At 43.6% G+C, this 11,573-nt stretch overlaps 4 protein-coding genes and 5 non-coding genes across 9 annotated transcripts; 8 read left to right on the forward strand and 1 right to left on the reverse strand.

The window, feature by feature from the left end:
* Window positions 1–239: 239 nt before the first annotated feature.
* LOC108055278 (sperm-associated antigen 7) lies at window positions 240–3,469 on the forward strand. The gene is made up of 7 exons (XM_017138575.3): window positions 240–387; window positions 482–2,237; window positions 2,413–2,464; window positions 2,639–2,690; window positions 2,864–2,913; window positions 3,086–3,135; window positions 3,309–3,469. Exon 2 carries the CDS (start codon window positions 558–560, stop codon window positions 1,320–1,322), a length of 765 nt encoding a protein of 254 aa, XP_016994064.2. The 5' UTR covers window positions 240–387; window positions 482–557; the 3' UTR covers window positions 1,323–2,237; window positions 2,413–2,464; window positions 2,639–2,690; window positions 2,864–2,913; window positions 3,086–3,135; window positions 3,309–3,469.
* LOC123003290 (small nucleolar RNA Me28S-Cm2645) lies at window positions 2,267–2,341 on the forward strand. Its single transcript, XR_006412522.1, has one exon. It is a non-coding gene; the product is annotated as a small nucleolar RNA Me28S-Cm2645 (small nucleolar RNA).
* LOC123003286 (small nucleolar RNA Me28S-Cm2645) lies at window positions 2,497–2,572 on the forward strand. Its single transcript, XR_006412518.1, has one exon. It is a non-coding gene; the product is annotated as a small nucleolar RNA Me28S-Cm2645 (small nucleolar RNA).
* Window positions 2,723–2,798, forward strand: LOC123003287 (small nucleolar RNA Me28S-Cm2645). The gene has a single exon (XR_006412519.1). It is a non-coding gene; the product is annotated as a small nucleolar RNA Me28S-Cm2645 (small nucleolar RNA).
* Window positions 2,945–3,019, forward strand: LOC123003288 (small nucleolar RNA Me28S-Cm2645). The gene has a single exon (XR_006412520.1). It is a non-coding gene; the product is annotated as a small nucleolar RNA Me28S-Cm2645 (small nucleolar RNA).
* Window positions 3,167–3,241, forward strand: LOC123003289 (small nucleolar RNA Me28S-Cm2645). The gene has a single exon (XR_006412521.1). It is a non-coding gene; the product is annotated as a small nucleolar RNA Me28S-Cm2645 (small nucleolar RNA).
* An 87-nt stretch (window positions 3,470–3,556) lies between the features above and the next one.
* On the forward strand, window positions 3,557–4,692 carry LOC108055283 (probable palmitoyltransferase ZDHHC24). The gene has a single exon (XM_017138581.3). The coding sequence runs from the start codon at window positions 3,588–3,590 to the stop codon at window positions 4,530–4,532; it is 945 nt and encodes a 314-aa protein (XP_016994070.2). The 5' UTR covers window positions 3,557–3,587; the 3' UTR covers window positions 4,533–4,692.
* A 207-nt stretch (window positions 4,693–4,899) lies between these two features.
* LOC108055309 (transmembrane protein 230) lies at window positions 4,900–6,286 on the forward strand. The gene is made up of 2 exons (XM_017138616.3): window positions 4,900–5,198; window positions 5,820–6,286. The coding sequence occupies exons 1-2, from the start codon at window positions 4,983–4,985 to the stop codon at window positions 6,006–6,008; spliced, it is 405 nt and encodes a 134-aa protein (XP_016994105.2). The 5' UTR covers window positions 4,900–4,982; the 3' UTR covers window positions 6,009–6,286.
* brun (trafficking protein particle complex subunit brun) lies at window positions 6,032–11,475 on the reverse strand. Its single transcript, XM_017138615.3, has 10 exons — window positions 10,850–11,475; window positions 10,029–10,793; window positions 9,130–9,974; window positions 8,824–9,067; window positions 8,213–8,769; window positions 7,692–8,155; window positions 7,434–7,627; window positions 7,179–7,370; window positions 6,905–7,112; window positions 6,032–6,841 (listed from the first exon to the last, which is right to left on the reverse strand). Exons 1-10 carry the CDS (start codon window positions 11,046–11,048, stop codon window positions 6,571–6,573), a joined length of 3,939 nt encoding a protein of 1,312 aa, XP_016994104.2. The 5' UTR covers window positions 11,049–11,475; the 3' UTR covers window positions 6,032–6,570.
* Between the last annotated feature and the right edge of the window lie 98 nt (window positions 11,476–11,573).

The following is an 11,573-nucleotide window of genomic DNA, read 5'->3' on the forward strand; positions in this document are numbered from 1 at the left end:
ACTTGTCCATCCAATTATTTATTTTTAAAGCTAATATTGCACCACTCTAATTGAATTAAAAATGTATTTTAATTTATAAATTGTTCAGTTTTTCTTTTATCTTAAGAATGGTTTATTGGCTTCACAATATTTTTCGCAGTTAATTTTTTAAAGTACCCAAAAAACACAACTTGAAACCTGCTGCTGAGTGTAAACAGCTGTTGTGTAACTTAAAATACCGCATTTGTGACCGAGTTGGCATCCCATATTTTAGTATTTTTCGCAGAACTTATTTGGTGCACAAGCACCGGTTGCCAATATAATTATAATTACTTTTTAGCCCAATAAAATAAGCAAATCAACGGCAATCGAACACCCCAAGAGGCTAATAATAAACGCCAGAGAGTGGTAAGTCCCTTAAAAATCCGCCCACAATGAGCGAACAGACCGATTAACCGAGATTCCCTCGCATTTCTTTCGCTGGCATCGCAACGCATCGCAGGCGCACATCCGCCAATTGATCAACAACAAGAAGCGAGGAAATCACGGCGGAAAAGCGAGGAAAACACGGCGGGAAAATGGACCTGCTCGACTCGATACTCAATGCCATGGATGCGCCGCCTGCCAACAACGAGCAGCAGAAGACGCTGATCAAAAAGCAACGCGAAATGATGGAGCGAATGCAGAACAAACAGAAGGAGGAGCTCCTCCGATTCCGCAAGTATGTGGACGAACGGATGGGCCGATTCGCCAAGGACGACAGACAGTGCATCGAGTTCCAGCCGCTGGACAAGGTGCATCGATCGGTGATCCACGAGGTGGCCGAGAATGGCGGCTTCATTGCCATGAGCTTTGGCCGCGAGGATGTGGACCGGCATTCGGTGGTGTACAAAAAGGAGCACGCTCCCGGCGAGGACGAGGTCACGGCCCGTCGCAATGGAGATGGCTGGAATCCGGAGGTGGCCAAGGAGTATGCCGAGCGGCGGCGGGAGCGATTGGCGCAGGAGCAGAGCGACAAAGAGGCTTCCACCTCCGAGGCGGCGAACTCATCCACATCCGCAGCCGGGGATCCGGAGTCCGGCGAAGTCAAACCCACGACCAACTACAAGGCCAAGTACGCCCACCTCATCGGAGAGTCGGCCGCATTGCAGGCGGCCCGCAAGACGGAGACCAACCAAAGCTACGGATTCGTGCCCAGCAAGAACAAGAAGGACATGCGCTCCATCGAACAAACGCTGGCCGACATCCAGGCCAAGAAGCGCCTGCGATTGGCGCAGCAACAGGAACTGGAGCAGGAGCAGCAAGCGCAGGAGGCAACCACAACATACACAGAGGACCCATGAGTCGGCTGGAACACAATTAGTATACTGATAGCTCACTTAATGCAAGACTGTCGTAACCCAAAAAATTTGATTATACTTTGTAAGGGATTCATATACCCCCCCAAAAACATAAAATAAGAATCAGCCATACTTGTCTTGTTCCCGAATTCCTAATCAATTATAGTTGAAGAAACAAATCAAACTAGGTTACTGGCAAACTTTTGAAAGCCAAACATTTTTAACATTTTACTTACATCAATTGTATTTAGAAAAGGGAAAAAGGCTCGAGAATCATCTCTCATTTAAGGTTCCCCAGTTCAATGTTTTTCCCAAAAAACGCCTTATTTTTGAAGTTATGACAGCCTTGTATCGAGTGAGATTAGTTTTGTTGATTCAGATTAGTCACATGCAAGGTCACGGACTGCCATGTAAATCATAAGTAATAAGCAATTTAATTTGTTGGCCAATTAGGAATCGAGAGTTGCAAGTGAAGTGTTTAGAACAAGTTATGTATCCGCAACAGCGTCCGAATCGCAATATCTATTTATATAATAAAAATATAGAAAAAATCGACAAATTCAAATTAATCTTGAATGCAGGGCGCCATTTAAAAGTCACCAAAAAATCCAGAATATTTTGCAGTTTTCGGTATTTTATTTTTGGTGATTTCTCGTCACGGTGGTGAGGCAGTCACAGTTTAAAATTTTCATCTGCAGAGAACCCACGTGTTGCAGAGCTATGAAAAAATATATCCAAATAAAAATGATTTCCACGAGAAATCATCAAGATATTTATGGAAATATCACAGGCGAAGTCCTTCTTAATAGCTGAAACTTAAGTCGTAACTAAAAAATGTGCGGATATTAAGCAGCGTGGCAACCGCCCCAAGGAGTCTCATTTGAAGACTTCTTGGGACCAACGTGGATTGTTTCAGCGGTAAGTCATATATTTATTAAATATTTTTAACGTCCATGATGAGATCTTGAGATAGGGACATCTGATGTCTATGACTGATTTATCTTGATAGTAGAACTGATAAAAGAAATTCATGTCCTGAGTCACTAGTCTTCTATGTATTTACTATGTACTAAATATTATATTTATCTTTCAGATGATATTGCTGTTCACTAGTACAACGGCCTCCAAATAAATGTCATCTATAAGTAAGTATAATTTATAATACCCAAACCCACGTTTTTTTATGATGACACCCTAAGATAGGGACATCTGATGTCTATGACTGATTTATCTTGATAGTAGAACTGATTATACAAATTAACAGTTCTTCTGTGTGGCTTTATCCTTAAAAACACTATATAAATTTATAATTATTGCAGGGACAAAAGGATATTTCGAATGGAATAACCACAAAAACGGATTTCCTAATATGTAAGTATGATTTATAGTACTTAAATCTTGCATTTTGTATGATGACACCCTAAGATAGGGACATCTGATGTCTATGACTGATTTATCTTGATAGTAGAACTGATTATACAAATTAACAGTTCTTCTGTGTGGTCTTTTTTTAAAATATACTAATTTATTTACAATTTTTGCAGGAAAAAAATTTTTTTATCTGGAATAACCATAAAAAAGGAATTTTAAAAATGTAAGTATGGATTATAGTACTGAAATCTTTTATTTTTATGATGACACCTTAAGATAGGGACATCTGAAGTCTATGACTGATTTATCTTGATAGTAGAACTGATTATACAAATAAAAAGTATTTCTGTGTGGTCTTAACTTAAATAATACTAATTGATTTATAATTTTTTCAGGGAAAAGGATACTTTGTATGGAATAACCACAAAAATGGATTTTCTGATATGTAAGTATGATTACAGTACTTAAATCTTGCATTTTATATGATGACACCTTAAGATAGGGACATCTGAAGACTATGATTGATTTATCTTGATAGTAGAACTGATTTTTAAAAAGTTATTTTAAATCCATTTATTTAACTTAACATACTAATCCATAATTTTCTTATTGTTACAGAGTTTTGTTCTGGACAAAAAAAATGGTTGGATGATTTGAGCTGAAAAATGTTTAAAAAGAAAATTTAATAAATACTTTTCAAAACGCATAAGTTTATTATTAAAAAGTTTAACAAAATTTGAAAAAGCTTGCAGAAATAAAAACGAAATAAAAACTGTTTAGATGAACAGAGCTAGCTTGCATAACTGGGTCAAACTCATATGACAAAAACTAATATTTCCAAATCAGTTCTCAATCGACAATATAATCTTGAAACTTTTTGGAATACATATTTTAATCATGAGATTCCGTTCGCTGAAGAAAATCTGCCCGAAAAAGAAAAAGGAGCGACTACTCATTCTATTTATTCTTTGCGTTGTGATTGCGGTCTACAAAATACTCATGGGGATAGTTCTGCCGGAGATGTCGGATTACGGGACACCCAGTTACATATTTCAACGGGTTCTGGGGGTCTTTCTCTTGTCAAATATATTGTCGAACTTTGTCATGTGCATACTGGTGGATTCAACCATCGATCCCAAGCGAATGAAGGATCAGTTGGAGCGAGGAAGGCACAGTGAGAACTGGCACAAGTGCGACGAGTGCCGGATTTTTGCTCCACCTCGATCATCTCACTGCGATTCGTGTGATGTTTGTGTCCTGAAGCGAGATCATCACTGCATCCTTACCGGTTGCTGCATCGGTCATGCAAACTATCGATACTTCTTCTATTTTATGTTCTATATGTTTTTAGGCTGCCTGATCTCGATAATATCATCTTTTATCTTTATTTATGCGCTACGTGGAGGCCGCTACAAATTCAGTTTGCTGACTCTTCCAGCAATTATTCTTTCAAAATTTTCAGGACATAAGGATCAGGATTTGCCTTCAATTATTTTGAGGGCCATTGATTTAAGCTTTCCTGATAAATACGAGGTGGTATTTGCAGTTACGTTCGCTTTGTTGTGGATCGGGATTTGCGGAAGTGTTTATATGATTTGTGGACACTGGTCCGCTATCCAGAAGGGAGCAGTTTGTTATGAGTTCAAAATTAAAAACTTTCCGTTCGATCGGGGACTACGCCGGAACTTGGAGTCATTTTTGGGGACACGAATGAAATGGACCTGGATTTCTGCCTTCATACCCAGCCCGCTGCCCTGCGACGGATTCCACTGGGAGCCAATTGAAACTGATGAAAAAGATGGGGGCAATCGGGCTTCGGAAAAAACATTTAAGGATATATGATTGATGTTGTGATTTCTATCCGGCGTTTTCTTCGAAATTGTTAAAAGTATTGAAAGGAAACTTGCAATTACTTAATGATGTAAAAAGCATTTTAGATACATATAACCGATTATCTCATTTCAAAATGTAACCACCTTTTTTTTAATAAAAAATAGATACAAATTTTATCACAAAAAAAATTATTAAAACGTAAAATACATTAGATATTAAAATATATTCGCAAATTCTTCTAAACTGGAGAGTTTGTTAACGACATTTAATGATCCATATCCATATTTTTATTTAGCAGCTTTGAAGTTTAATTTCTCGAGTGTCCACTGTACTTGTTTATTTTCCTCAAGTTGGCAGCTTCAGCAGCTGTTTTTCTGATAACATTGAAATGCTGGAGAGTCGCTGCTAAATGCTTAGTGTTTTATTTTCACCCGGTCAAGATCGGCTAGTAGTCCAAATATGCAGCCCACCAAATCGAATTCACGGCTCCGCCTAAACGCGGGGGGTGGGGTTGGAAGTTCCCCACCAGCAGGCTCTGGGGAATATATCAAGGTGGTGGAGTCCCAGTGCGAGACCGATGGATTCGTCAATGAACAGTGGACAGAACCGGCGATCCCAGGACCAGTACCCTGGAAAACCATTATCATCATCCTATTGCTCTTCATCGGTGGCATTGTAAGTAATATTATTTAGTACCTACAACCAAATATATATTTTTTGTTCATATTTATGCACGTAAATATGTTCAATCACATCACAGAATAACATCATAATTTATGATTTATTTACCTTAGCTTCTAAAGCACTTAATTTAGTTAGCTTATAGTTTTAACTTTTAGTTAAATAATAAATAATACAAAAATAAATAATTTATTTATATTTTTAATATTTAATAATTAATGTAAATTTGGTTTATTAAAAGAATATATTTTTGAAGGAAAGGAAACATTATTCATCGCTTACACGAATTATATCATAATACTCAGAGTCATTACCACAGTTTGATCTGATATTTAGGGTCATCTATTTATACACAGAAAAAAAAAAAGATCAAAAATAGTCATCAATCGGGTATTTTTTCATATCAATTTTGGTCCCATTTGTGTTCAATGAACACTGTTCATATCAAAATGATATTTTCGAACATATGAAATCATACCATTTTGTTATGGAAAAATTGATATGAAACAATATCAGTTTCATGTTTTCCCGTTTTTTTTCTCCGTGTATATCTTACCTATATTTAAGAGTTAAACATTTATATACCCCCTCACGCACATCTCTCTTTATTTTCAGATCTGCATCGCCTTCGCCACTCTCAACTGGGTGACCGATACGAGCCGGGAGCGATCGGATCGCGTGTGGGCGCTCGGCATTATCGGGGCACTGACTTTCATACCGGGCAGCTACTACGTGTACGTGCTCTCCTGCATTTTGCTCAATCGCAACGGATTCACCATGGACGAGATACGAAGACTCGGCTGAGGAGAAGTGGAGACCAAATTCCATGTTTTTCGTCAAATAGATTTTATTGCGTTTACACTACAGTTACTCACACATTTCATTGGCATAATTTCTTTAGCAACAATCTTAATTTGTAGTTCATAATGATACATGTGTATTGCCCCAGTAATTGTATAAAAATATTTTGTAAATACGAGTTTGTTATCAAAATGTATAATGCTTGGCGTGGCTTTTAGTGCGCGGAACATTAGCTATCTATATAAATACACCACGGCGTAACGCTTGTTTAAATATGTTAAGCATATGTTTTACAGGCATGGACTATATAGGTTCTATAAGATTTATGTTATGGCCATTTTCTCTATCAAGCTTAGGATACAGTATGTTTTGAGCTTAATTATATACAGTGTTATGCGTTATATTTTTGTATCTAGTTTAGAATTCTTTACAAACAATTGCTTTTCGTATTTTCGGGTATAACAGAGCGGGTAATCAAACTATTTAACGGGAGAGGGTAGATTCGGTGTATACACAGTACATACACAAACATTATAACGAAATTAAACTAGCGATAATTAACATTTCACTGCTCCACGACGGTCACCTCTATGGGTGGAATGAATTTCCACACATGCACCTGCTGCTCATCGTAGCTGGAGGAGAACATGACCGAAGGACCGACATTCTCGCTTTCCGCCGGACAGGAACGTGTTAGCAGCGATGCCGGCTGCTCCGATTGCTTCTGCGGATTACTGGTACACTCGATGCTGGCCTTAAAGCGTCCGGGCGTAAAGAATATCACAGAGCAAGTGTGCTGTTTCTGCTCCTGCTTCTCCAGTAGGGGAATTGCAATTCTAAGATTTTAAAATATTGTAAGTATTTAACTAAAATCGAATTTTAATAGTTATGATTCTCACCTATTTGGTCCTGAGATGGCCACGCGTGTCTCCAAATTGTAATTCTCCATACCGTTCAGGTAATCTTGATAGAACTTGATGCTCAGCACCAAGTTTCTGAGCGGCTGCAGGGATTGATTTGCCAGCTGGATGCTAAGATGCGAACGCTGGCCCACTGTGCACACAATCTCACTGTGCGGCTGCACGGGGATCTCCCGAAAGCTAATGGCTAAAATTGAAATTATCATTAATAAATCGATAAAGAAAATTAAAATTAATTAAAATAAAATATTACCCCACTCCAAAGGCGATACCGCTGTCAAATCCACCATGGACTGCGAGAGAACTATCCCCCGCAGGGAGGCGATTCCCTGGATGTCCGTTCCCGTCAACAGCCAGTTGATTTTCACCCTCTCAGCTATGTGAATTGAACAGAGCTTGCTGAGGGCATCATTAAACGACAGAAGCTGCGTCCGAAAGCAGAGTTCTAATTGACAGAGAATCATTATTAATGAATGACCTCGCATTGCTAGTAAATTGGCGTACGTACCCCTCTCCAGATTCTCAGCCACCTCGGCTGCCCGGGCGGCTACCACTTGCTCCAGGGAGCAACGATCCACCGGTATGGGCACCCGGCAGCTCTCTTTGGCCTCGATGAGTATATTCTTGGTGTCTGTATAGTTGAGCGACATCTCTTGAGCGGTCAGGTTGGAAATGTCAAGTACCAGGTAAAATTGGGAGGCTCTGTAGATTTAACATTTAAAAATATGAAATAAATCCTATTAAAATCAATAAGTTTGTAACTTACACCTCAGCTGGCAGGACATCCCAGCTAGTTATCTGCGCGCTGGGCAGCAATTCTAGGTTAAAAGACACCGCACACTGGCGGCAGTAGCCCGCCGCCAGAGCTTCTCCCCCGGAGTACTTTAATCGCACTTGTGCCTCAATGTGCTGCGAATATTGTGAGCCCAGGCTGGAGGGTCCTGCTCCTCCGCCTGGCTGCAAACTCAGGGCAGCCAGCGACGGTTGACCGCCCGAGAAGGTCGATCGGAAACTGGAGTTCTGCGGCTCGTGGCGGCGATGTTGCGGCGAACCAACTCTCGAGGGTAAGCTAGCGTGCCCGGAGTAGTTCGTAAGGGACGCCGCTCCATAATCCCCGGTAGCAGCGCTGGAATGCACCGAAGCCGGTGGCTGAGGACAAACAAAGTCCGCTTCGGCATAAACATCCAATATAATTTCTATGGAGCCCTGCGGAGGCACTGGCAGCTTGGCCTGTAATTAGTTATTTAAAGTTATTTTATTTATTCTCTATTACAACTCATATCTCACCTTTAAAGCTTCCTCATCTATTCGGAAGATCTTTTTCTGCAGCTCCTGCTCCACATTCGAGTTGATGCTGACCTCCAGGTGCTCCAACGGTAGCGTGGCGCTCTCATTAGTGATTGTAATCGTGCAGCTGGAGGATTCTCCATTGTACAGGGTCAGGCTGGCGGAGGTCACTACGATATCCGCACTGTTCATGTTGCTAAATGTCGCTGTTTGGGGCAGCGAAGTTTTAACGGATATCCTAGGAAGAGCGGGGATCACATCCACTAGGTAATTAGGCGGAAAACTGCGCCCACGCATATGCTTCAGCCGGCAGTTGGACTTCACGCCCAGCGTGTGCGTGCTGTAGCCCTGCAGATCTAGCTGCCCCGTCTCGATGGGCGTGCCATGGAGTGCCACATATGTGGGCACATGTGGCTGGAGAACAATTGTCTGGGGCAGTGACTCAAAAACCACGCCGTTCGTCAGCAGTCTCATGTCCGTTACGGCCAGCTCAAAGGGCAGAGGATTGCGCAGACGCACAGTCACCTCACTAAGATCGTTTTGCACCCACTGGAAAGCTAAAAAATATGTAAATTAGTAAGGAGTATGCCGAATATATCGTACCAGCTTACCTATTTTATTTTTGTCCTTTTTCTTGTCCCTCCTGTCGACCGAATTAAAGTGTATGGGGGTAAACAGAAATGGCCCACTATCCGCCTTGGCCACCTTTATTCTCTGCGGTCGTAGATGAGCGGGCAAATCCTTAACCTGAAGATCCAGGCAGAAGGGCAGATCCGTAAGATTGGCGGGTGGTATCACAGTGCCATTTTCTAGAACCAAAGGGACAGGTGAACCCTCGCACTGGGCGCTTAAATTCTGCAAGAAATAATCATTAATTAATTACAGGTTATTCTCTTATTTTGATTGACTAAAATAACCTGCAGTTGCACAGCCATTTCGCTTTGCTCCGTTGGCGACATGTTGTCCCATTGCGTTTGCAGCAGGAAGGTCATATGCCGCGTGGCCAGAGCCGAGTGTCCCAATCGCCTGGCGGCCGTTATGAGGGTCTGGACCAGATCGATCTGCAAAGCCGGCCAGCCGGCTGCATTCTCGAGCACCTCCAACGGATCCAGGCAAAGCAGATAGCCCGTAAAGCTGCCCAACATGAGGCGATAGCTTTGATTCCAGTCCGGCGCCTGGCTGCCCTGCTGCACGTGCTTCAAAGCAGCGAGTCGTTGGAAAAATGCCGCCTTCCTTTGATAGCCAATCTGCTGGTAGAGCTCCGTAATAATCTCGAACCGCTTTACACGTTCCGCTTCGCTCATGCTCAAGTTAATGTACAGGATATTTTGCAGGAACATGGCCACATCCAGCGGACGATTCTGTTCTATGCAAATTCGCGATGCCTTCAGAGCAGCCTCCGTTTCAATGGTGGCTGCATGCCTGTATTTGCTGTAGTTAATAATCGCCTTGCGGTAGTAGTTCGTAATCTCCTCGGCCTTGAGTATATTCCCCGGTAAATCGCCGTTTCTTTGGTGACCGGGAATAGGGGCCGCCGATATCGTCGAAGTGGAGGAAGACGACGTGGTCGGCGTGTCCGAGGCAGATGAATTGGTGGCCGTCGTCACCAGGGAAGACACCGATGAGCAGGAAGATGAGTTCGAGGTCATGCGATGCTGCTGCGTGGAGTCCACATTGTTTGCAGTGGCTTCAGTGGCATTGATCTTCTTGGTGGCATCACTAGCACGCCACTTTTCAGGGGTGTTCTTCAGAGGAGAGGTGCCTGGAGAGGATCACAGATGAGTAAAAGAAAATCAATGGTATTTTGATGACTCACCCGCCTCCTGAAGCGAAGAGTTCCTGTGCAGCGTCTCAATCTCGCGCATTTGGGGATACAACAGCATTGCGGAGGCGGCACAGAGACCCTCCTCGGTGGCACCTACCCATAAAGAATCGCCCACCGACCTCAAGGTCTCGTTTGCATTGTGGTACAAGCTCAAGGCATCGTCCACTAGGCCGGCTTGCAGCGATAGATCCGCCAGGTTCTTCATCACACGACCCACGCACCTTTTCCTATTGTTCCTGGACTCCATATCCAAGCCCACAAAATCCCGCTTTTCGAAGGGCGCCAGCAGCAGGCTCACCTTGTCCGCCTTCTCGCGGGATCTCTCCAAGCGTCGCGATTCGAGTACCCAAAACAAAGCGCTGGCAAAGTCCCCAATCCGCGATTCCAGATCCGAGCAGGAATCCTGTTCGCGGTAGAAAAAGGCCTGCGCTTTGAAGTTCGAGGGCGTGGTGAATTCATCCTGCAGTCGACGACCTCCAGCCGGCGGAGGTGCCAGTACCTCACCAATCGTCTCCAGCGTGGGTTCATCGGGTCCAAAGAAAATGGCACGCGATTCGTACAGAGTAGAGCCGTAGCGAACTTTCAGGGATTCGTGCTGGCGGCACAGTTCGTTGAGTTCCGTTTGGTTATCGAATTTTCCAATGGTAATGAGTCCTAGCAGACGACGGTGCGTCTGAAAGTCGCCCCAATCGTTGTGCTCGACGGGATGATCGTGAACGAAGCGGATCCAAATGGAGCGCGGATTGCCAGCGGAATCTGTGGATAGGATGATAGGGAGTTAAAGGAAGAAGTGACTACGGAGGATCACCCACCATTCACCCGGATGTGGTTGACACGTCGCACTTTCTCGAACGCCCGCTGGAGGATGCGGGCGCGGGAGGGTCCCACGCCGCGTAGCAGCACCAGCAGGCAGCTGTGGTGCAGGGCGCTCTGCTCGTAATCCGGCCGGGACATCGCTGGCTCGGCGCCACCACCACCGTGCGAGAGCATCAGGCCAACGGCCGCACGCATTTACACCGCGCCGCGGCTAGCGAATCCAATCCGAGTCCCAATCCCAGTCCGCAGGATCGCGATCCCAGTTTCAGTTGCATCTGCCGAGCGGCCTACAGGTTTTCCATTTCGCCGTGGAGCTCTCGATTGGATTCGATTTCTTCCAGGAGGAACCACCACCTCCCCCTTTTTCTTGGTCGCTGTCCGACTGCTTTCACTTCACTTTTTGCCTGGTTCCGCGGCTGCTTTCTCGCCCACTGGCCTCTGCCACATGGAGAAGGATGCTGGGCACTTGGGGGATCGCGAAAATCCCGGCTAATTGTTATGTAAATGGAGTTTTGAGCGCAGAAAACCGTTTGGCAGTTTGCTTTTGGCGAAGAAATTGTCCAATCAGTGCCTGTCGACTAGTCGCTGTGAATGGCACATCGCACAGATTGACGGTGGGCAGGGTAACACTAACTTTTGGGATCAGTGTTGGCAAACGGATTTAGTTTTAAGTTGTTAAAATTAAATAATGAATTTTTAGTTTCCATATTTATAAACGAT

The sequence above is a fragment of the Drosophila takahashii genome, chromosome 2L (assembly GCF_030179915.1).
Source record: "Drosophila takahashii strain IR98-3 E-12201 chromosome 2L, DtakHiC1v2, whole genome shotgun sequence".
Classification (NCBI taxonomy): Eukaryota; Metazoa; Arthropoda; class Insecta; order Diptera; family Drosophilidae; genus Drosophila; species Drosophila takahashii.